At 33.8% G+C, this 27,265-nt stretch overlaps 1 protein-coding gene across 1 annotated transcript in view; it reads left to right on the top strand.

The window, feature by feature from the left end:
- Positions 1–8,935: 8,935 nt before the first annotated feature.
- The window catches only part of LOC124541890, a 69,285-nt gene continuing 50,955 nt past the window's right edge, over positions 8,936–27,265 (top strand). The window contains exon 1 of the mRNA XM_047119802.1: positions 8,936–10,974. Coding sequence (XP_046975758.1) covers positions 9,394–10,974 — 1,581 coding nt within the window. The 5' untranslated portion in view covers positions 8,936–9,393. The remainder of the gene's footprint in view (positions 10,975–27,265) is intronic.

Consider the following 27,265-nt stretch of genomic DNA (forward strand, 5'->3'; position numbering starts at 1 on the left):
GTGATAATTATGCACAACAAATAGTTCTAGATTTATCTTTTTATAATACATATACAAACTACTTTATTGTATCTACTTTAACGTTAATTTCAAAGTTCGGATAACTTCGCCGAAATAAAAACGGCATTTTTCGTAAACACAATGAATATCATAGTATTGGAAGAAAATTAAAATCACAAAAAGCAACACTGCGATCGGATATATAAGGACAACGGTTGGCGATAATCGTCCATCCTCTGAGCTGTCAGATTAGCTAGCGATTTGGCTGTCAAGAGAAGGAAATGTCTGTTGGTCGCCACTGAAATATTAAAAAAATATATCATTTCGTAATTCTATTTTTTTTTTCTGAGTATGTGTTAGAATGTCAGTAATATATAAATAAATAAATATGAGACAACATCACATACATTACTCTGATCCCAATTAAATCCCAAGTAGCTAAAGTACTTGTGTTATTGAAAATCAGAAGTAACGACGGTACCACAAACACCCAGACCCAAGACAAAATAGAAAACTAATGACCTACATCGTCTCAGCTGGGAATCGAACCCAGGACCTCGGAGTGGCGTAACCATGAAAACCGGTGTAAACACCACTCGACCACGGAGGTCGTCAAATATAATTCTATTTGTAATAATAGAATATTCAAGATATCGTGTCAATTCAATGTCAAAGTGAATTTATTGTCTTTGTTCCTGTATTTGGAAAAGGTCATCCATTCTCACGGGTTACTGATCTTCCTCAGTCAGGCTATTATTCTGCAGATTTGAACGCGTGCGAATTCCTCGTTTTAAAATTAACAATTGTCTTATTGGTGCCTAGATTACAACGCCATCAAACTTATTGTTATTTAGAGTCTGGTGTAATTAAAAAATAATGACACTTTCTGTCTCTCTTCGTGCCTGGTGCCTGCAGTTAAACTGATTGACTGGGCCAGTCACTCTTCAAACGGGAACACTTAAATACTAAGTATTGCTAATTGACCGTAGAATATATTAGTGGATATTATTCAGACGGGTTTACCCAAAGTCCTACCAGCTGGTTAAAGTAAAATGTTAACTCCTGTGCTTAGAAAGATACTTGTATAATTTATCAGTTCTTGTGCACGTAGTAAAAGTTCCAGTGTAACTGACTTATCAGCTGGCAATCGATCTTGACGAAAATTGGTCAGGTCAGTTTTTTGTAAAGAGAAAAATATTATGTGTAAGCTTTTGTTACGTTCAAGCAACTATTGTGTTAATAATACTATTAGTAACATTTATTCCCATATCCCATACGATTTTCAATTCAATTCCTACTTTAATGGCTTTTAGTTGTGCCGGTAGGGCACAGATTATTTCGACAATGTCATGTAGAATGGAGACAAATTAGATTGATCGGTACAGTTGACTTAACAAACTCAATTAAATTACGAAGACAAGTATAGTAGTAGTTATATGTTTTTAACGGTGTTACGCTCTTTCGACAATTTATATATTGATATCTGTCACTTTGACATTTGCTATTAAATAATTTCTAATAACTTAACACTGTCATGGATACTTAACATATTATATTCAATATATTACTATGTGGGTAGTCCACATAATATATTGAGTATTAATATGTGTAGCCATCAATTTTTATATATGTCAGCTTGTGATAAAAACATTTGTATGAAAATTCTTTTTTTCAGTTTAAATTACTTTATTTATTTATTAATAACATACATATACATTTACATTTATCTTTGTGACATGTTATCAACATAATACCATTTTAATTTATTCTTCTCTTCATTTCATTTTCCTCAGATAATAAAATCTTAGGTAAGATCATAACTCGATTAACAAATTTAACGTTCCGTTCCAGTAAAGATAGAATATTATTAATGATTCGAAGTTTAAATAATAACTATGGCGGCGCATGTTGCGCCATCTTGTTTTTTTGTACTGGCTGGAAAAGAGTATCAATGGAAGTCGAAGGACGCTCTAGTGAAGCGTCGCGGCGAGCGTACCGAGGCAGCCATCTTGAATGCAGTTACATTCAAGATTTCCCGCGCACCACGTATGCGACGAATCGCTTATTTCCAACAGTCTGAATTTTTAAATAGATGCAGTGTTTATATGTGTTTGTGAGATTTTAACATAAAGATATTTATAACTACTGCGAAATTATCTGTGAAATTGATTTAATTAAAACTTTACTGAATTTGTGAACAATACTTTGAAGTTATTGGCAGTAAAATGTCTATAACTATAATTATAAATTATAACTTTACAAATGATTATCATTTGTTTAATTTATTATATTAATTTAAATAATTGTATTAACTAACATGACTGTATTTTTTTAAATGTTGAAAAAGAGTAACTACTGAGTTTCTTGCCGGTTCTTCTCGGTAGAATCTACTTTCCGAACCGGTGGTAGCTTCACTTAATTGTTAAATGACTATTCAAAAGTGTTTGTAAATACTCACTTGAATAAAGTATATTTCGATTTAAATAAAACTAGTTATAACGGATTTTAATCGCGTATATTAATTATTTTGGATATCCCGACGTTTCGAGCACTTTACAGCGTTCGTGGTCACGGGTAGACTGTGTATATTTCGATTTAGATTTTTGATTTTACATAGCTTTTGACAACGCGCAAAGATTCGGATACACGCATTGTAATATTTTCACAGTACCTTAAAAAGCGCCGAATCAAGAATCACACTCGATAACCTATTTCCGCATAAAATAATAACAAATATTCGTATTTATATATGAATATAATCGCAGTGACGTTCGTTGTGACATTTAATGTGAATAAATAAGTTCTTGTTTTAGTTTTTATTGGCTCACGTTGTCTGCTGATCCCTTTTTTATTATATATATATATTTAAGAATAATTTATTTACTTTACCTTTTAAAGTGAGGTGATACTTATCTCATATAAAAAGGGGGTTCATGTATTTTATATTAAATGTATACTTACATATATAACGAAATGTAAACACTCATTGCTTTTCTTGTTCAAATATATTCCTGGACAGTCAATATCAGCCATAATAACAAACAAATCACATTTGTCATCGAATTCAGTACAGTAACAGCCTGTAAATTTCCCACTGCTGGGCTAAGGCCTCCTCTCCCTTTGAGGAGAAGGTATGCAACATATTCCAACACGCTGTTCCAATTGAGGAATGCACATGTGGCATTTCGATGAAATTAGACACATTCAGGTTTCCTTACGATGTTTTCCTTCACCGCCGAGCACTAGATTATAAACACAAATTAAGCACATAATTATATAGAGGTGCTTGCCTGGATTTCAACCCGAAATCATCGGTTAAGATGCACGCGTTCTAACCACTGAGCCATCTCAACTCGTCATCGAATAGATACGATGATGATATAATTATTCGATGTCATGAATAGTCTGTGATATGATTTATGTATCTTCGAAAACAACCGCTCGGAACGACTAAGAAGCTGTTAACTTTGGACTTTAAGCTTTGGAAGTAATCATAAGTAAGTAATACATTGTTGTATTATAAATAAAGGCATATTAATTAATAGCAAATCGCGTCAGATACATAAATGTATGTTTGTTTTAATTCTTTCTTTAATTGGTTTAAGCTATAGTGATGTAGCTAGGTGAGGAAGGGGCCCAGTGCATAGAAAAATTATCAGGCTCTCACCTCCTCTTTCCCAACCATCTTTAACCAATAATTACCCTTCAAATTATTAAAAATTAAAACTTTAAAAATTATAGATACCAAATAAGAAATCTTGTTCGCAGGGTCGTGTTTTTCTAGCTTCAGAAGCTTAAGGTTTAGTTTAGAAGGCCCCCTGAAAGTGCGGGGCCCTGGTGCATTGCACCACCTGGCCCTACGATAACTACGCCACTGACTAGAGTATTATTTATAGAAAGTGTATGTAAGCTAAAGTTATTTTGTTAATTAATTGTTGAAGGATCACTCTTGATACATAATAATAACGTTATTATTTATTGAAGTTAAGCAAAGAATATAGAAAATAGTAATGAAGATTAAAGTCATAACAATGTTTCCGGTTCCAGCATATTTGAAAAGGACTTCAATTTCCCGCCAATGCTTTATTTTTTTATAAAGTTGCCCACTTCAAAAACTGTAGCGACAACATGTATGTTGTCGCTGCAGTTTTTGCAATACAATACATATTATACAACATAATATTATTAAGTAACACTATCCAATAATTAACAAATATAAAATAATAGTTGAATTCTAATATAATTTGAATCAAAATTTTCCGATCAATTTTTTTGTGTCGATATTAATGATACAAAATAGTTATGTATAATTAAATAATTATATGAATTAGTTTTAAGAATTCATAATTATTCTCAATATCAAAGCAACGAATTGTAAATTTATTTTCGTTTTTTATTATAATTATTAAGAACGGCCATTTTGTTTTTACGCGATAAAAACAAAATGGCGTCATTAGGAACAGTTGGGAGAAAAAGACAGCAATTGTTAATTGTAATAAATATTGAAAATATTAAAAGCGAGTATTAAAATATAAGTAAAACGGTATCCCACAATATACCAATAATTATGCAGAGCCTTTTAGAATAGAACCAACTCTTCTTATCCTTCTAGCGTAATCTATCCAATCCATTTCCGTCAACTGCTGGACATAGGCTTCTCCAATTGCAGGCCACTGTGATCGTTCTTGGGCTACTCGCATCCAGCTCCTGCCAGCCGTCTTGCGTATGTCGTCACTCCACCGTGCCCGAGGACGTCCTACACTACGTTTGCCGAGACGCGGTCTCCACTCTAGAACAAGTTTTCCCCAACGGTTATCGGTTCTACGACAAATATGGCCAGCCCACTGCCATTTCAGCTTACTAATGGCTATGTCGATGACTGGTTCTCTCTCTCCCTCTATCTATAATCTGTATTTCTATACTAATATTATAAATGTGAAAGTAACACTGCCTGTTTGTCTGTCTGTCTTTCTCTCTGTTTGCCTCCGTTTGAATTTAAAGGAAACATTTGAAGTCCGTTTTTTTATTTAATCTATATTAACTTATAAATGTAAAAAAACTAATAAAGGACATAGGCTATTTTTTGCCTCACACTTGATAACTTGTTTTTTTTATGGTATAGGTTGGCGGACGAGCATATGTGCCACCTGATGGTACCTGTATGGTAAGTGGTACCCTTAGACAATGACGCTGTGAGAAATATTAACTATTACTTACATCGTCAATGTGCAACCTACCTTGGAAACTAAGATGTTATGTCCCCTGTGACTGTAGTTACACCGGCTCACAGCTCACTCACCCTTCAAACTTGAACACAACAATACTGAGTACTGTTATTTGGTGGTAGAATAATTGATGAGTGGATGGTACCTACCCAGACGGACTTGCACAAAATCCTACCGCCAAGTAAATCCCTAAAACCCGAGCGAAGCCGCGGGCAACAACTACAATCCAATATTATTTTATATTTAATATTGTTATTAATTCGTAAATAAGAAGACATTATTATAATCAAAATTGTAATGAATACTGGCTCGTTCCTACTGGAGAAGTGGTAACAGCGATAATATGTAAAAGCTTTCTACGTGGGCGCGTCGCTGATGTGAGAATTGGTGAAAATTTCTTACAGTGACAATGTATATGAACATTGGCGACTTTATAACTAAGTAATAAGATCTTTATCATCCTCCTGCCCTTATGTCAGTTATATCTGGGGTCGGTGCAGCATTTCCATACTTCTCTATCTGACGTCATCTCACAAGTTACATTCTTTCCAGATATACCGTCTTTCACACAATACATCCATCGTTTCTTTGGTCGTCTTTGTCTACATCCATCTACGTTCGTGCTCAAGACCTTCCTCACAACATGGTCTACATTCCTCCGCATAACTCCTTAAAGGTTAAACTGGTTCCAAAGTGATTGACAGTAGAAATTATGGGTTTTGTCAGTGTGATCGAGGACCTATTTTGACGATATTCGTACATAGACTAAAAGAGTATTGAAGGTAGGTATGCAGCACGGGAGACAGGAGACTATCGACCTTAGCGCCCTAAGCCATCTTTCCATAGCGCGCCACCATATGGCTGAGCAGCATTATTTCATTATTGGGATTTTATTACAATACGATCAAAGAAAAATGTAGTGTTATTATTGTCAAAAATCATCGACTCTATTTGAGAACAAGGCCAGCAAATATCTCCAATTCTATCCATTATGTAGGTGAAGCAACAAATTATATACGTCACCTGCACGGTTGAACGCCAGCAAACAAATGAAGTAAGAGCGCGAATGTAAACACTACACTCCCCGCGTGGCGGGGTGGCGGGGGGAAACACGGCCGCATCGCTGACATACTCTCCATACGAGTTCACCTCTAATTTCATTATTGCCAATATCCAGATTATTCATAAGAATAAGATAACGTTTATTTAGGACATATATCAAATAAAAATGCAAAAAATGTAAATTAATCATTAACTGTCATTTTACTTTGTGGTAGGGTATGGCTTTGTGCAAGCCCGTCTGGGTAGATACCACCCACTCATCAGTTATTCTACCGCCAAATAACAGTACTCAGTATCGTTGTGTTCCGGTTTGAAGGGTGAGTGAGCCAGTGTAACTACAGGCACAAAGGGCATAACATCTTGGTTCCCAAGGTTGGTGGCACATTGACAATGTAAGGAATAGTTAATATTTCTTACAGCTTCATTGTCTATCTGTCTTTAGATTCGAGTGATGGTGACCACTTACCATCAGGTATCATATAAGCCATATGCTCGTCCGCCAACCTAAACCATAAAAAAAATAACTAATGACTATAAGAAAACAACCATATAAGAAATAACAAAATAAAGAAAGAAACAAATTTCTACAAATACACAAACACAATCTTATCTCGTGACAAAGAGTGTATATTAAAACTATTATTCACAAATTAGTTACTATACTCAAACACATATAAATCACAATACAATACATAAAAATAAAGATAACGTCGGAAATTAGCGATTCGTCGTATACGTGATGCAGGGGAAAATGTGAATTTAACCGTCGATGCAAAATGGCTGACGCAATCTGGTCGCGCTGTATATTCAAATGCATATATGCACTCTTTCTAATTGATTGTCAAAACTCTACTATCGACTCGGGATGAAACATCGTAGATGTGTGAAGAACCAAAAAAAAAAAATTTGGGTAATTTTTTTCCTGTCTAATCCTTATGGTTACAGTGATAAATTATTCATTTCTAAAAGCGTTCGGGGCGATCGTTTCATTCCCAAGGCGTGCTCTCAACCGTTTACATTTTAGAGAACATACTAATTTATTATTTAGTTTTTATCAAGAAGCGAAAACGAATACTTTTATTTTATACTTATCAGCGTTTTATGTATGATGATTTTTTTATGCTATAGGTTGGCGGACGAGCATATGGGCCATCTGATGGCATGTGGTCACCACCGCCCATAGACAATGGCACTGTAAGAAACATTAACCATTCTTTACATCGCCAATGCGCCACAAGCCTTGCGAACTAAGATGTTATGTCCCTTGTGCCAGGTAGCTACACTGACTCGCTCACCCTTTAAACCGAAAACAACGATACCAAGTACTATTATTTGGTGGTAGAATATCTGATGAGCGGGTGGTATCTACCCAGACGGGCTTGCACAAAGCCTCTCCACCAAGACCATAGATATATATACATTTAGCATACAGAAGTGAAATAGATTAAAAAAAGACAAGAACATAAATAACTTTAATCAGGATATAAACAACTTCAATCATTTACAAGCAAACAAAATAGTTCTAACTTCGAAAATATCTTAACATAAATAAATCTCCAAATCATACATATTGAAGTAAATTACTTACTCGGTTGAGTTTACAAATCCAAATAAAACACAAATAACACTTATAACAAATTACAAGTCGCGCCAATATTGACCTTACCTAATATTGACTAAAAAGATAGAATAAAATAATGACAGCTGGATGCGGTTTCGCGCGCTTTTGTTTTTTTTCTTATTTTATTCTTTCCAGCCAGTTGCATAGTTAAAGTAATCTCCTAAATATACATATAAAGATCATGAGTTTAAAAAACGCCTGTGACTAAAATAAAGATCAAAACACGATTTTGTCAAACACTGCTTTATAAAATGAATTAAACGTTTTCAGATTTGCTTCCAGAAAAGTTGAGGTATAATAAATGTTGGTTTTTTTTTAAGTAGTAGTGTCATCTGTTGGTAAAGTCTTGAAATATAAGCGAAAATCTTACAGTTCAGAAATATTTCGTTAGATGGCGCAAAACTAACACAGTAAAATAAAGGATGCAACACTAATAAAATATTCTAATTTATTGTAATATTCTTTTATTTTTGAAAAATAAATTTAAAGAAAAATGATGTTCACAGCCTTTTAGCATTGAATATTTACTACAAGATGTCATGTTGTTTAAAAAAAAATCTCAATTACAATGTAAGTAGAAAACATTTATTTCTTTATATCAACATTAAACAACTCATTTCTTACTGGTTCATACTCTTGTTAGTACTTACATATCAAAACCCTACTTTTGCCTGTCACACTAAATATAAAAATAAGATAAATTATTAGTGTAATAAAATAAATTGATCCATTAAATTATGTATTTTTAATTGGAAGGTAGGTACGTTTCCTATCTTACGATGACGAAAGTACAATAATTGTACTTTAACTAATTATTATATATGATGCGAATAATAAAAATATATTTTCTTTTTCTTCCTTTCCGATAATATATGTTTCCAAAATAGTCATAAAAATTTATAAACGTATCATAATAAAGTTTTTGATATGGAAGAAACAAAAAATCATTGAATAAATAATTACCCTCAATCAATGGGTAAATATTATTCTTCGTAGTATCTTTAATCTGGCAATATCAGAGTGCCATGCCCTCGGCCTCTCGGTCTTGCGATCGCGATACCAAGTACGAAACGAGACAACTGTTTATGTAAACTTTCTGTCAAGTGTTGTGGTTTGTTAATAGTGTTTCACTGAAAAAGTATTCAAGTTATTTTATAAAATTGTGTCCACAGATAAGATCTAATTAATTTAATATCTGAAACTCGAATTTTCTAGTGTTTTAATAAGTTCAATATGTGTTAACTGATTCGTGTAACCATATGATTTATAAAACAAATTCATCAACAGGTTGATAACATAAAATAAGCGTGTGTGTGTTTTTTTTTAATTCTCGTAATAAAATATACATCTGCGTCCGTGCCTTAGTCAATATTCTATAGTAATAAAAAAAAAACATGTGTTTTCTTTTATAAGTTATCGTATTTATCAACATAAAAGTTCGAACATAATTTCGTTAACAAAAATGTATTTGAAGAATTTGAAATAATGTTAGCACAGCCAAAAAATAGAGTGCAAGCTATTAAAAGTAAATTCGAGAGCTTAAAAACCGAAAACGAGGTTTTGGTTGTCAGGAAAAAGTCGACCCAACTGAACAAACAAGAATCAAATGAGTGCAAGGATAAAATTAACGGTGAAATTATCGAAACAACATCGTCACAGGAAAATAGTAGGAATGATTCAGACTCAGACGAGTGGTCTCCAAAGCCTAATTCCAGTTATTTGTACAGTAAAAATGAAGTAAAACGCAGTTTAAGTGAGACCAAACCGACTCTAGTGAGGCAGACAAGTGACCCGTGCAAGAAGCTATATCGAAGTCACGCCTTCCGGTGTGACAGAAGCCAGATTATCAATCAGAGTCCAAAACGGCACGGCAGTTGCAACGGCAGATCTGAAACCAGTGATTTTACATTAAAAATGGGCGATAAGAAGTTAAGTAAGGAACGCTTGAAACAGTTAGGTAACTTCCTTGAAGTTCAAATGAAAAAGGAGAATTTTTGTCCATTAAATACAAGCTCAAATGATTCCATTGTCGTCGGTGAGGTCAATGAACTCCCTGATTCGATACCAGATTCTCAAGTTCCGAAGCATATACTTGATCAGTATGCTAAGGTTTTGAAAAATAAGAACAAAGCTGAAAGTAGACAAGACTCCATGACAGATAGTGGTGTTAGCTCAGAAACTGAAATAGTTGAAGATGATAAATCGAATAAAATCAAAAAACTAGTATCCCAGTATGAAAAAATTGATGTCACCCAGGAAACAAAGGTAGCTAAAGCAAATTTAGAATCTATGAATGATCTCTGTGCTTCCAGTGAAACAATGAAATTAGAACGTAAGAATCCACATTTAATTCTAACAGACACATTGAAAAAAGCTTTAAAACAACCCTTGCCCCCTGGACCTCCACCCAAGAAACCCCCACGTACATTCGCTGGGCCATCTATAACGGAATCTCCTGAAAATAACAAAAAAGATGCAAAGAAAATGCTCGAGAAACTCGAACTGGTGCTACAGAAACGTGAAGCTCAAACTCCAAGTCAAAACAGTAATATATATGATATCGCTGAAACGGATCAAACTGTCAACAAACCTAAAGAGATGCATTACCTTTGTACAGAGATTCTGGACATAACCCATCGGACACTCACTCCTAACAACCAAAAGGATCCATTCTCGAAATGTTTCAATTCTCTAAACTGTGCCATAATAACAAATAATTCAACTTTAAGCTTGCCATATACAAGATTAAGTTCCCACAACCGTGATTCTCTTAATATTTGCTGCAGTAATGAAAATGTTGATACGAATAATTTAAGTACATTTTTAAGTAATAAGTGCCTTAAATGTCAAACGAACGAAAAAACGGACGGTTTTAAGTGTCATTTAAATTGTGATTGTAAAGAGATAAAGTCTGAATTCTTCGTTAAAAAGGAACATATATATGATGTGCCGTTCGTTGATAAGAGTTTGAGCAACGACAATCACTATGGTACGTTGAACTCGCTGAAATTACAAGGGAATCATAGTCGGAGTATGGAAGACTTGCAGTCCAGGAATTTTGATGATGTAAGTAGTAATGTTTTTTGTACTTTTAAGGCTTATAAATAATTTGTATTTTCATCTTACGGATACAATATTTTATATTTTATGTATTAGTTACATATATATGGTATTTGTAATATGTTTATTTTAATTTGTTTCTGAGATAGGAGTTATGAAGTAGAATACATATTAAATAATTATATAGTCAGAGATATTTATCTCAAATATATACTTTGAGGTATTATATTTCTATAATAACTATACCTAATAGAATACAATTAAAAATTAAATTAATGTTAATTACCTTGTAGCAATAAGACCCTTTGTCTGATCCCAAGGGCAATTTCTTTTTAAAACAACTTTTTTAAAGGATATGAAATTAATTAAGTAGCAAGATGTTTAATTTGCCATAATTATAGGATAAATGTATTAAAACTAGCTTGTTACTGAAGGTTGATTGATCTAACCACCATTAGAAAAGACTTTAAATTCCAAATCAGTAAAAAGCTTAATTTTTCAAGTGGTTTCTTTCTCAGTAAGTATTTATGCCTCTATAAGTATGAATAGCTGTTCTGTCTGAAATCTTTCCGGTCATTTGGATTGTGAGAGTATGCACAGTACACCTGTTTAAGCACACACACTCGTGCACAGGCTTTAAGTGTAATTATGAGCGGCTAGTTAGTCACAAATGCTGACTCATGACTCATCTTGGTATACTTTGTTAACTTCGAATTGTATTGTGTTTAAAAATTTATTGTTTCACATAAATAACTATGAAATTGAGATGACCCAGTGGTAATACGTGAATTTTACACGAGATTAGCTGGTTTAATCGGCGTTAATACCGTTGACTTTTTTCGTTTTGGAGGAGATGTAATGCATGATCACAGGTCTTGATCTGACTGTGATCAACTGTTATTGGATGAAATTCTACCATGTGTTTATCCACTAATCCTTGAGGAGTTTGGTGGAATAATGTTTAATACTCCTCAAAGAAGATGTTAGCCTAGCAGTAAGAAATTTACAGGCTAGTAATCTTTCTATGTATAGTTACGGAAAGCAATAGGATAGGAAAGTTCCTGAGATATATTTTTGGATTTGAGGTAACCCATTTAAACCGTAAGTTATTACTTGTCCAATCGATATGGAGCTTAATGTTCTAGTATTCTATAGTTATATTTGAGTTGCTAGATCGTCTGGGTGCTTTCCAAGGAAACTTTGCCAAATCTATGCGAGATCAATGGAAACTGTCTACGTAAATGTTTTGTAGATCTACAAAATATCTGCAGACATGGATTCTCCAACATTACGCTTTACTATCATCGTGAGTGGAGTGTGATAAAAATGTGCATTTGTCAATAAATGGGCTGTACAACGTAAAATATATTTTTTTATAATATCAGACAAGGATTCTACTTTCAAATAGGCACTCTGACGTCAAATCGAAACCCAATGTTTGCTATTAAGACACTTTTCTATTCTACTGATATTGGCTCGGTCGAAGTTCAAACGAAATAGAATCGAGAACGTATCATAAAAGTTAATTGACCCAATGTGTATTCGCACATACTCTTGCACTGTCATAACTCCTGTGCTAGTCTATTTTCTGACTTGAGTATCTGAATTGAGTTAAGAGGATATTCATCAACAAACGCAGGCAGGTCAATGTGTTTCGAAAATAGTATAAAATATTAAAAAGTTAATTTATGTTTACATATGAATAACACCTGCTTCGTTGGTCTATTATCCAGACATAAGGCCTCGGATCCTGAGATTTTGGGTTCAAATCCCAGACCTATAAAAAGTTATTGGGTCTCTAGCATTTATGGAATTTTTGAATTTTCTAAAAGTTGGAAGTGTGAACACTCTTGTGTCTTGGAAAGATCGTGAAGACCTTAGTCCAGTGTCTGAACTCGTGTTCTAGATTTACTTTCTCATAATATTAAAATAAATCGTTTATAAAATCATGTTTAATTATATATAAATAAACATGACTGGTGTCTAGAGATGATATTATTTTATTTATTATTGTTTTTATCATCAACCTTAATGTACATGGTTATTGTTATTACGTTCGACTTCTAAAGGTCATCAGGTGACCTCTTTGCCTGTCATCTCTCTGTTATCAATACATAATAAACAAACTGCTTGACATATAAAACAGTATTATACGTATAATAAAATCGTTTTTCCTGATTTATACTCGGCATATAGAGTCTAGAAAGCTGATTTTTGGACTGGACTGGACTTTAAAACCGTATGCTTTCGTTAGACATTTTATGGACATTAGTTTAGTGGCTAGCTAAACCGCAGATAATAACAAAAATATATATAATTTGATAACGCTAAGAACGATTTTTATGATACGCCACCCCCTAAGAGTTTAAAACGGGGAAAAGCGGTTGGAAGTAATAGGTTAAAAGTTTGTGTTTTTTTTTTATTTCCCGTGGGTAAATCAGGTTCATCTAGTATATATGTCATCTTATGCTAAGTCCACGCTTCTTAATCTTATTTAATAGTGAAAGATCTTTATTCAATATGGAAGTATTACACTTGCTTGTTGATTGTCAAAAATCTACCACCGGTTCGGAAATTAACGCCTCGGACGTGAGAAGAAACGGCGAAAGAAACTCGGTATGATGATCTTGTATTGATATTCCTTAATGTTGTCTTAAATTTTCGCGACTACACATTGAAATAAAACTAGCTATAACGGATTTGAATCGCGTATATTAATTATTATAGGATGTTCAAAATAATTAATATACGCGATTCAAATCCGTTATAGCTAGTTTGATATACCTTATCAACCGACTTCCAAAAGGAGGAGGTTATCAATTCGTCTGTTTTTTTTTTTTTTTTTTTTTTTTTTTTTATGTTTGTTACCTCATAACTTTTCACTGGGTGGACCGATTTTGATAATTTTTTTTTTGTTTGAAAGGTAGTGCTTCCCGTGGGGTCCCATTTTTTTTATTTTTTTTTCCGATGATGGTATCCATGTGAAAACGTCATAAGTCTTAAATTTGCATTATGTATATGCGCGACAAATAGGTGAATAACTGAAAATCACGTTAACCAATTTTGATAATTCTTTTTTTATTATAAAATATATACTTCAAGGGTACTTTGGTGAAAGTTTGGTAAGGTTCTGAGCACAGGATCCATGACAAAGTAACGGAACGGAAGGGAACGGAACAATTCTGAGGAGCACGTTAGCGATACTCCGTCGAATGTTTTATTTATAGGTTATTTGGGTATTTGAGTCACCTTCCGTAATGTGGTTATGTTTATGTAATTATCATAGTCGAATATTATAATCAACTAGCTACCCACCCCGGCTTCGCACGGGTGCAATACTGATACTAAATATACTACAGAATTTGTTTATATACGACATCACATCGCAAACTTCTAAAATTATCAGTGTTTCTTTACTATATTGTTCATGTTTTATATACACAAACCTTCCCCTTGAATCACACTATCTTTTAAAAAAAACCGCATCAAAATCCGTTGCGTAGATTTAAAGATATAGGGACAGAGAAAGCGACTTTGTTTTATAGTATGTAGTGATGGAACTCCTATACGGCTCGCAGTTAGGGTGCGATATGGGGCAGAATTTCTTACTATCTTTAATCAAATTTTGTGTATATGATGTGATGTCATATGATGTACGAAATATAGTTGGTCTTTTTCAAAGATTTTTTGCTGAGTTCGATTACAGCTCTTTCGAGGGATCCTTGTAGTTTACGCCGCGTGACGTATTAAATCCGCATTTTCGAAAGTCTATTTTTGCTTTATTCGCAAGTTTCCTTTGAAATTGTCCTCGAAGTAGTTTCTGACTCATATAAACGGAACGTTTAATCTATCTATATTAAAAAAAATTAGTTAGTCAACATCAGCTTCACTTAAAATCAAAAAATAAATAAAATTTTAACAAAAAGAAAAACCGACTTCAAACAAAACACTATTTTAAAACAAATGAATATGCACGAAAAAGTAATAAAAATAATTGCGTATTCAACATATTTTTTAGTCTTCCTAAGTTAAATGAAATGAAAAATATTAGACTACTTAAAAGTCGATTAACGATTATATCATGTAGTTATAATTGTTGTTATATTTGGAGTCGGTGTCAGCCAATAAAACCCTACAGTATATCTATCAAAAAACAATACGAGAATACTTTGACAAATATGTTTTTTACAAATTACCTTTTACACAATAATATACTGGATCAATCAAGGTGCTCGTATCGCTTCTTTCTTTTGATTGTTGGGGCAAGGGCACCGTGGCTGACACCGGCTCCAAATATACCAATAATTATAACTACATGATATAATCGTTAATCGACTTTTAAGTAGTCTAATATTTTTCATTTCATTTAACTTAGGAAGACTAAAAAATATGTTGAATACGCAATTATTTTTATTACTTTTTCGTGCATATTCATTTGTTTTAAAATAGTGTTTTGTTTGAAGTCGGTTTTTCTTTTTGTTAAAATTTTATTTATTTATACTTAAAAGCTTACTTTTTTTAATAGGTCAATTAAAAAATACTGTTGTATCTTACAGTCGAAACAAATACCAATACATTTTAAACAATTCAGTAATTAAGTACCTACTCTTATTCGATTTTGGTTATTTTTTCGAGTCGAGAGGCAGTTGTGTGCATATCTTTTAGTTTTCTTTCAGTATCGCTTCATTTGATCTCATTGCTCAATGGTGTTTATTAAACCATGAAGGTTGTATTTGATACGTCACGGCTTGCTGCGTGGGAATCAACCCCTCACATTTTTTCCATCGCAATTAAATGTCATTTTTGACTCAATTTGTAAACTTGTCCCGTCGAATAGTCTTTATTTCAAGATCTCGTCTATTCCTTTTATGGATACAATGTCACGATGCTTTGTCAGCTATTTAATGGTCGTAAGTTTTAGGGTTCTGTTTTAATTAATATTAGTTTGTTATTTTTGGAAAATTACTCAATTTCCATTTTCTCTGTATCTGATGTAGTGTTTTCTATTAAATGATGCAAGAACGTAAGTCACATTGTGCATATTTCCCGCCAAATGTGTAGTTATATTTTGGTTCACTTTTGTTTAACAAAAGGTCATTTTTTATTCAGCTTATGGCGATATGTTATAGAAGATTTACTGGCAAATCTATAACCAATCTTGGGAAATAAGAAGACATGTATCTTGGATCAGTACACTAGCTCACTCACCCTTCAGCTGCAATAATAAGTATTGCTGTTTGGAAATTTATGGTACCTACCCAAACGGCTTGGAACAGTGTTGACCCTTTCTTGCAATACGCCTCAAATCTTGAGAAGTAAATAAGTTTGTCCGTGTCCAGTAGTGTGATCACCATATTGAAATTGCGTAGCGTAGCGTTGACCCTCATTATATTGTCAAATCATTTTGGTAATACTTTCACTCGCCATTTTGTTACAGAATTTCTAATCTGTCGCTATTTGGCGCTATCTTCGAATGTAATTAAATTTCTAATATAGTATATTGTACGTGAACCCAATTGTTCGTGTATTGTATTCACATACGGCTTTCCTTATATAAGTTTTTAGTGATTCTTTTAAACTATGCTGAACTCATTCACTTATAGCTTTATTGAAATCATTTGTAACAATACATTGGTAAAGAAGACATACTATTTTATACAAAATTATCCAGACGATAAAAAGCGTGGTATATATAATTTTAATGAACTAACAAAAAAAGAGTAACTACTGTGTTTCTTGCCGGTTCTTCTCGGTAGAATCTACTTTCCGAACCGGTAGTAGCTACACTTAATATTGTTGTTGAATGATGATTCAAAAGAGTGCAAAAGACGGCTTGAATACAAATTTATTTGATTTTCTTTCGCATTTGAAATTGATGATGATCAAGAGTACTTAGTTGCTTTAGCAAGACCAAATGGGTAGGTGGTTCCTACCCACGTATATTACGATACAGTTTAAACGTGGTGTCGGCAAATTAAAAAAAATGCAATCGTCAATTCGGTGAATGTATTTGGTTATATAATATTAGAAATTATTACGTTTACATAAAGATTATTATCGCATAATTATTATCATTCCATAACTGAACTTTTTCCGCTCTCTAAAATTAATTCGTATTAAATTGTAATAATTCAATAACTCAAAATGAGACCATTATTGGTTTTTTATGTACACCTATCCTCCAACAACCATTGGGACTAAAATCATCTTACGCCATTAAAATCCAAGATTATTATTACATTATTATAGGACGAGAAGTTGATTTAAAATATAATCAAAAACCAACAGCCTGTAAATCCCAGCAGTGGAAAATTTACAGGATGTTATTGTTGTTGTTTGGTGCGTTCTCATTTCTAATGCTGTGTCGGTTTCGATACGATTGTCAAACAGAAAAACAGGTCAGTATATGGTCTGGAAGATAGTAAAAGTGGAAGTCCAAATGGGTTTCATAGTTCGAGAGCATCAACATAGTCAACTTGCAAACTTCTGGCTACAGATTGATCCAGGATAGGAACCAGGACTCTGTGACAGGAATCTGTGATAATTTAGCTACTAAACCAAAGAGGCAGACATTTTGATATATCTTTATTAATGAGTACTCATTAACATTTCAACTGCCAAAGAGAGAAGCAGGCTCATGTCAGTTGCTACGTTCCCTGTCAAATCCTCAAAATCAAAATATTATTCAAGTAGGCTTTTATCCTACCCGGGACCTCGGAGTCGTTAAACCTATGAAACTCGACCACGGAGGTCACTGAATTGGTACCTAACTTTTTTTTTTATCGCTGGATAAACGCTTTACGCGCTGCCCCCACGTGATGAAGAGTGGGGGGGGGGGGTGTGTTACTCCCCGGCTTCCTGAACGCCTAGTGCGCACAGCTCCACCGGGTTTACCCACTAAAAAACCAGCGGTACCCTCTCCGTCTTTCGGCGGGCGCCACAGGACCGCTTAGGCATGCTACCGTGACGCCCTGAATTGGTACCTAACTAACTCAACCATAGACTTGAAAAATCGTTTGCACAGTAAACCAAGTAAAGTAACAACTATTTGGTTTACTGCCAATCAACAAAATGATTGATACTTTTATTGAACTAGGAAACCGCCCCGGCTTCGCACGGCAATACTGATAATAAATATACTACAGAATTTGTACTATTACGACATCTTATTAGAATTTTCCAAAATCATCATGGTGGTATCATTATTTAATTGGTGGTAGGGCTTTGTGCAAGTCCGTCTGGGTAGGTACCACCCACTCATCAGTTATTCTACCGCCAAACAACAGTACGCAGTATTGTTGTGTTCTGGTTTGAAGGGTGAGTGAGCCAGTGTAACTACAGGCACAAGGGACATAACATCTTAGTTCCCAAGGTTGGTGGCGCATTGACGATGTAAGGAATAGTTAATATTTTATACAGCGTCATTGTCTATGGATGATGGTGACCACTTATCATCAGGTGGCCCATACGCTCGTCTGCCAACCTATAACATAAAAAAAAATCTATGTTTGTTATTATCTCCCGGGTTTCAACGAGCGATTACAATGTAAGAGCTAAAATGTATTTATCGTATACAAAAACTTCCTCTCGAATCACTCTATCTAATTAAAAAGCCGCATCAAAATTCGTTGCATAATTTCAAACATCTAAGCATTAATAGGGACAGACAGCGGTAAGCGACTTTGTTTTATACAATGTCATGACGATTACATGTAGTTATCAGCATAATATCCTTTTTAGACAATTTTAAATCCAGAACATTATATTAGTTAGACTTTAATGCATTACCCACTCTCACTTTCCCGCAGTCGGTCAAAAAGTAGCTCAAACTAACAAATACATACAAATCAAATATTAACAGTTTAAAATACCGTTCATTGAAAATCTACAACACATTTGTAAATATGCATGTCGAATTTCACAAAACTTGTTAAACTATTTTATACCATATTCCTCTACGATAAAGTTCAGATTATGTTTCAATGAGAGCAAACTTGTAACAGTATCGTGTTAAGTGCAATTCATCGTTATTGAATACATATTGTATTTAAACTGTACTATTTTTTTACTTTTTACCATTACTACTCAACTGACTCGAGATGACCCAGTGGTTAGAACGCGTGCATCTTAACCGATGATTGCGGGTTCAAACCCAGGCAAGCACCGCTGATTCATGTGCTTAATTTGTCTTTATAATTCATCTCGTGCTCAGCGGTGAAGGAAGACATCGTGAGGAAACCTGCATGTGACAAATTTCATAGAAATTCTGCCACATGTGTATTCCACCAACCTGCATTGGAACAGCGTGGTGGAATATGTTCCAAATCTTCTCCTCAAAGGGAGAGGAAGCCTGTTGACAGAATTTCTGTTAAATTAGACACATGCAGATTTCCTCACAATGTTTTCCTTCATCGCTCAGCACACCAGTTCAGTGGTGCTAGCCTGGGTTTGAACCCGCAATCATCGGTTAAGATGCAAGCGTTCTAACCACTGGGCCATTTCTGCCTCCAACACAGGTCTAACTTTAACAAACCAATCTATTGATAATGAGAGTATCCTGTTAGCGCTGTTCGATCGTGCACAGGATGTGAAACCGGCTTTCAAGGAGATACCGTGTAATACAACTGGGTTGGTCTGTTTCAACTCCATGCGTAAATTAGACGGGTTGTAATGTAATCGAACTGCACGGTGACTAACGCCAGTTTAAATGTTGCTATGTTTATAAATTTTTGGTTTTAATTTTCGTAAATTGACAGGATCTTTAATTTAAAAATTTCGGTGGTAGGGCTTTGTGCAAGGTGCTTGTCATTCATTAAAGAATTCCGGGTTGATGGTTAATTCATGTAAGGAATAGTTATTTCTCTTTCTTACTTCACCTTATATGACTCATTTGGATGTCCGCCCACCAATGTTATAAATGAAATATGATATAAATAAATCAAAAAAAAAAAATCAAAATAAACTTTATTCAAGTAGGCTTTTATAAGCACTTTTGAATCGTCATTTTACAATTAAGTGAAGCTACCACCGGTTCGGAAAGTAGATTCTACCGAGAAGAACCGGCAAGAAACTCAGTAGTTACTCTTTTTTAACATTTAAAAAATACAACGTCATGTTAATTAAATACAATTATTTCAATTAATGTATCCTGCTTGGAAGTCAACAGGTATTAACTCCACGCTTTTTTATCATCTACAAAATCTTGTATCGAATAGTATGCTTTTTCTACCAATGTATTTTTAACAAACGATTTGAATTTACTAAACGGCAAAGTTAAAAATTTCTGCGGAATTTTATTATAGAAACGGATACCTTGCCCCAAGAAGGATCTATTGACTTTGCGGAGTCGGAAACTTGGCGTTATAAGTTTATCCTTACTTCTAGTGCATATACAATGATTATCACTGATTTTATCAAAGTGATCAATGTTACTGTGAATATACATGATATTGTTGTAAATATATTGCGACGCAACAGTAAGTATTCCTACTCTGTTAAAAACATCCCGAAGAGAGTCTCTAGCTCCAAGATTATAAATAAACCGAATTGCTCTCTTTTGTAAAATAAAGACAGATTCAATATCTGCAGCGTTACCCCAAAGTAATATGCCATAAGACATAATACTGTGAAAATAACCAAAATAAACTAAACGAGCGGTATCAATATCAGTTAGTTGTCTAACTTTTCTAACCGCGTATGTTGCGGAGCTGAGTCTTCCTGTTAGGGATGATAAATGAGAAGTCCACTGAAGTCTGGAATCCAATTCTATTCCTAAAAACACCGTAGTATCAGCTACTTCAAGACGGTCACCATTTAAAGATATATTATAATTTTGCTTGCTAACATTAGGTAGGGTAAAAACTACACATTTTGTTTTTTGAGCATTCAAAACTAAATTATTTACTGTAAACCAATTGTGTATCTGTGATAATGCACCGTTCACATCGTTATAGTCATTTTTTTTCCTGTCAACCTTAAAAATCAGCGAAGTATCGTCAGCAAACAACACTATATCACAAATACCCTTAACATAGAAAGGAAGATCATTTATATATACTAGGAATAGAAAGGGACCCAAAATTGAACCTTGTGGAACTCCCATTTTTAACGTAGATCCAGAAGACTTTATTCCATTAATGAAAACTTGCTGGATTCTTTGACTTAAATATGAAGCGATGAGATCAAGAGCTTTACCTTTAACACCGTAATATTTGAGCTTATAAAGAAGCGTTTCGTGTTCTACACAATCGAATGCTTTAGATAAATCACAGAATACTCCAATAGCGTTCTGTGATTTCTCCCAAGCATCGTAAATATGTTTGAGAAGCGCAATTCCCGCATCAGTTGTCGAGCGACCTCTTCTAAAACCGAATTGCTCACCATGAAAAATAGCATTTGTACCGAAATGGACGAGAAGTTGATTTAAAATAATTTTTTCGAAAATTTTACTTAAGGATGGGAGTATTGAAATAGGCCTGTAATTACCGGGATCGCTTCTGTTTCCAGTTTTAAAGAGTGGTAAAACTTTACTACATTTTAACAAGTTAGGAAATGAACCCGTGTCCAAACTCTTGTTAAAAATTACTGCTATATACGGAGCAATATCGTATATGATGTTATTAAAAAATTTTACCGAAATGCCCCATATGTCGTTAGTTTTTTTAATATTTATAGTTTTAAATACTTTTATGACATCTATTGCAGAAACCGTTTCAAATGAAAAATCAATAACGCATTTAGAAACACTATTATTTAATAACCTAGCTGCATTTGATGTAGATGATTTTAACTGAAATGTTATTTTATGGGGTACTTTATCAAAAAATGATTCAAATAAATTAGCAACCTCTAATTCAGAACTCGTGTATCTACTACCTGTGTTCAATTCTATTGGTATCATTTCCTTTTTGGGTTGTCCACTAACACTACTAATAACATCCCATGTGGCTTTAATTCTATTATCAGAATCCAGGATTTTTTTCTTTAAATATAAGACTATTTACTTTCTTTTTGGGCTATTGTTTTTATCTCTTGTTTGACTGGGGATAAATAGTTATCCTTGTCCATAACTATACTTATATACTGAAGTATTCTAATACAAATTTAATGTCAAAACCAAATGCGAGTCGGACTCGTACATGAAGGTTCCGTACAATTATCTATTAAAACGTCAAAAATATCTGTTGTCTGGAACCAACCCTAAAATTTTAATTTTATTCTGTATTTTCATATGTGTATTTGATGTTATAGCGACATCTAAAATATATCATCTGTGAAAATTCATACTTTCTAACTACCACGGTTTATGAGATCTAGTTTAGTGACAGACGGACAGCGCAGTCATAGTAATAGTGCCCCAACAACAACAACAACAGCCTGTAAATTCCCACTGCTGGGCTAAAGGCCTCCTGTCCCTTTGAGGAGAAGGTTTGGAACATATTCCACTACGCTGTTCCAATGCGGGTTGGTGGAATACATATAGGGCAGAATTTCTTTGAAATTAGACATATTATGCAGGTTTCCGTGTGTTTCTTTCACCGCTTAGCATCGTATGAACTATAAACACAAATACCCATAAGCATATTTCATTCACAGGGTTTGAACCTGCAATCGTCGGTTAATATGCACACATTCTAAACACTAGGCCATCTCAGCTCAGATAGAGATATTTTAAATACATTCATAGAACACGAAATGTAACTATAAGTGCAAGTACGTATTAGGTAACGAAATTTGTATAGGCGGTATTGGCAAGGGAAAGTCAATTGTTAAAGCATCGCGTGTAGGTGGGCGACGGGTAGGGTTGCCACTTTACGTTTGTGTTCGATTTTCAAACATTTGTCAAAATTTAAATAGACCAATCGTAATCATTGTCATCATTACCGTCTTATTAGATCTGTTCTTATGTATGCTCAGATCTTTGAAAGTACGCAACGGATTTTGAAGCGGTTTTTTTTAATAGAATGATTCGAGAGTTTTAAATGTATAATACATGTTCGTACAGTAGAGAAGCACTGATCATTTTAGAAGTATCAGTCTTGTACCCGTATATAGCCGCGGCTGGTCGCTAGTAATACATAAAAGTCTGAAGTTGGAAGACGACTGTCATGGTATGGGCATGTTATGCAGAGGAATGAGGACCATGTTGTGACGAAAGTTTTGAGCATGGATGTGGATGGATATAGAAGTAGGGGGCGACCAAAGAAACGATGGATGGATTGTGTTAAAGAAGATATGGTCAGACAGAGAAATATGAAAAAAAAAACATGCTGCGCTGACCCCAAGTACAATTGGGATAAGGGCAGGGTGATGATGAAATAAACGAATAGACGAGCTTTGTAGGTCAGATCGACAAAGATGGAATAACGCTCTCACATTTCGCACTATTTCCTTCTGTTTTACTATCACTTTAATTAACCTGTGATTTTCTTAGCTGGTTTATCTTAGGAATTACTTCTTAACACTGACATGTGTTAGGAATGTACGTTGTTCAATTTATTGTTAGGTAACTGTGCATTTAGCCCAATTTTATTGATATTAGATACATCCAGGTTTCCGCATGTAACCCTTAAACGCTGATCATGATATGAATTATAAACACATGGGTTTGAAGTCGCAATCATCGGTTAAGATGCACGCGTTCTAACCACTCGGCCATCTCGGTTCGATCTGTCTGAAATAAAGCTAAATTATTAATAGGTAATAAAAATATCACCATTGACAACCATGTCTTGATTTTTTTTAACGGAAGCATTGCGTTGGAAGCATCCATTGATTATAAACGCATAGTTAACATTAATCACTAGTAAAAAGTGAGAATGTATGTTTGTATGTAAGTAGGAACTTGTATAGAGTAACAGAAGCTTAGAACCGGTTTACCGTTTTGTTTTTGGAATGATATATCTATACATATAATAAAATTGGAGTGTCTGTTTGTAATATTAAAATAGCCCTTTTTTACTCAAATGCATATGATTCTCGGTTGTACGAATATATACATAAATATATAATATGTGTACGAAATATCGAGCTCCACAGAACAAAAATAAAAAACATGGTAAATATCTCGAAATTAATAACTTTAATAACCGTATTGAAATCCATAGCGTAGTTTAAAAGATCTAAGTGTAAACACAGGAAGCGAATTTGTTTCATACTTTGTAAAGATAAATAGTAGGTTAGGTTGAAGATTCCTCACAGCTCCAATATTAGTCGTTTACTAACCCACGTGTTATTCAGGCTTCCAAGTGACACATAAGCTCAAGATGAGTTATGTGTTCAATTTTAGCTCATGACAAACTAGATGTTGCTAAGATTTGCTCCTTAATATATCCTTGTGAGCGCTAGATTCGCGATTCGAAATTCAAATGTAATAGTCATTATTACATACGAGCGACCGAAGAGCTGAGATGGCCCAGTGGTTAGAACGCGTGCATTTTAATCGATGATTTCGGGTTCAAACTCAGGCAAGCACCACTATATATATGTGCTTAATTTGTGTTTATAATTCGTCTCGTGCTCGGCGGTGAAGGAAAACATCGTGAAGATATTGAATGTTTCTAATTTCACAGAGTTTCTGTGACACGTGTATTTCACTAACCCGAGTTAGAACAGCGTGGTGGAATATGTTCCAAACCCTCTCCTTAATGCAAGAGGAGGCCTTAGCCCAGATGTGGCCTAAGGCTGTTACTTGACTACTTTACTTTTATACGAGCGACCCGCCCCGAATTGTGTTTGTTGAGTGTTTTTTTACTATATTGTCCATGTATTATATGCAAAAACCCTTACTTTCGAATCACTCTATTAAAAAAAAAGCATCCGAATCCGTTGTGTAATTTTAAAGATCTAAGCATACATAGGGACAGACAGCGGTAAGCGACTTTGTTTTGTACTATGTAGTGATAGAAAGATTTTATATAATTGATACCCTATAGTTCTCAAGAATAATGTAGTTTTCTACCAGTGGAAACATTTTCAGAATAAGATCATTAATTTCGATGATTACCACCAACAAACAAATAAACACATTTTATCTCTTTATAATATTAGTATAAAAATAGATTAGTTTTCTGGAATTTGTGATCTATGAGTGGTACCTACCCTTGTTAAAATTCCTACCTTCAAAGTAGCTATAAATAAAATATCCAAAATTTGAAAGGCCTCTTCGCTCTTCAGTTTGATAGTTCGTAAATTATTGGTATCGATTTTTGATTTGATGTTATTGATAGTTTATCAAGACTAGCCACTCGAAATGTCCGTTATAGAGGATTATAACACATATATCATTATAATAAAAGCTATTTATGTTTGTACTGGATATAGTGATACGGTATTTGGTTTATGTTAAAGATATATTTAGTTGCTCTATAATAGATTCAGTGTGGCGTCTATATATGGATCTGATGGTGACCATATCGATGTGTTGGAATTGAGGACAAGGGAAAATAATTATTAATGTAATTTTATCGATTGTAAGTAGTCACAGTAATGTTATTTTAATTTAAAAAAGAAGGAAAATAGTGTAACTTGATTTTGAGTGAATTATATTTGAAATGTTTTTTTTTTTAAAGTATATTTCGTTCTGTCCAAATATACCTGGTGGTGAATTGTCACCACCAATCGTAGTTATATCTTACTCTAAGAAATGTTAACCGTTCTTTATATCATAAAGTACTATTAAACAAATACTATGTATTGCTCTGTGTAGAATATCTGATGAGTAGATGTTACGTTTTGGAATTGAATGGCAGTCACCCCAAGTAAAAGACAATTTAAAAGATTTCTAGTTTTTTCCCGTTTATCATACAAACACTACAACACAACTACATGATCATATAAGAATACATGTACAGTCGGGTTTAGAAAGGGTTCGTCACCTTAAGATCTATTTTCGTGTCCTCAGTATGAGCGATAATCTGCTTTACGGATCGAGAATGACATACCTACTGTGTCACAATCAAAATCCAAATAAACTTTATTCAAGTAGGCTTTTACAAGCACTTTTGAATCGTCATTTGACTAGTGAAGCTACCCCCGGTTCGGAATGTAGATTCTACCGAGAAGAACAGGCAAGAAATTCAGTAGTTACTCATTTTTAACATTTAAAAAATACAAAGTCATGTTAGTTAAATACAATTATTTCAATTAATATATCCTGCTTGGAAGTCAACAGGTATTAACTCCACGCTTTTTTATCATATATAAAATCTTGTATCGAATAATATGCTTTTCTACCAAAGTATATTTTACAAATGACTTGAATTTACGAAACGGCAAAGTTAAAAATGTCTGCAATTATCTGATGTTTAGTTTCAAAAGGTACTAAGAGCTTAAGATTTGATAAAGGAATTAATTTGAAAACTGACGAAGGTTTTCTTACTCTGACTGTATATAAGAACAAATGTATGTATATAAATACATGTTGAATTACGTTGCCTCTACTAGTATTCAAAATATATATCTCGTCTTTGTCTATCTTTAATTTAAATTTAACATATAATATGTTTATTCAAAACATTTGTTATCCCAATAAATAAAAATTACCAATAGTGACAATTGTATTAAAAAAAATAATACATTTTTTGCTTTTATTAATGTGAATGTTTTAATACATATATTTGAAAATCTGGGTGATTTGTAAATGAATAACGAAACGAGGACACGTGTCCTGAAAAAAACAGGAAGTTTGCTAACCGTAATACGAAGCGAATGGGTATAAATAGATGAACAGCTGTTTTGCTTTTACTATAATTAGTAACATGCTGGTAGCAAGTCCGCTCCGAAATAATAATTATTTGTCTAACGATTCGAGTCAAATAGAATTAAGTAAACAAAGATACAATGTAAATCAAATCTAGTCATATTGTCTAGCAAAATGTCTCGATTTTGCATATAATTTCGTCGGAATAATGAATAATATGTATAATATAAGAATTAATAACATTAAATGCTGAGGAAATACAAATATGAACTAAAACTAGTTACTATATAAATCTCGACCGCGTGGTATGGTGGCAAGAATGCTAGCAGCATTTCCCCGTTGAATCGCAATTCCGATCCTCTGGGCAAAAAAGAACCAGCCCTCCTGTCACCAGTGGAGGCAATGAGGCGAGGTGTTATACTTTTGATGACGCTTTTTGCACCAATACTCCAAGGGCCAAGCGTTTCGACAGCAAATGGAACAAAAAAGTAATTTTTCTTAATAATATATAATAAAATAATATATGTAAAATTACGATAAATAATGACTCCAAATGATTTATTCGGGACCAAACGGGAATTATGACATTCAAAAATA

Source organism: Vanessa cardui, chromosome 29 (assembly GCF_905220365.1).
Source record: "Vanessa cardui chromosome 29, ilVanCard2.1, whole genome shotgun sequence".
Lineage (NCBI taxonomy): Eukaryota > Metazoa > Arthropoda > Insecta > Lepidoptera > Nymphalidae > Vanessa > Vanessa cardui.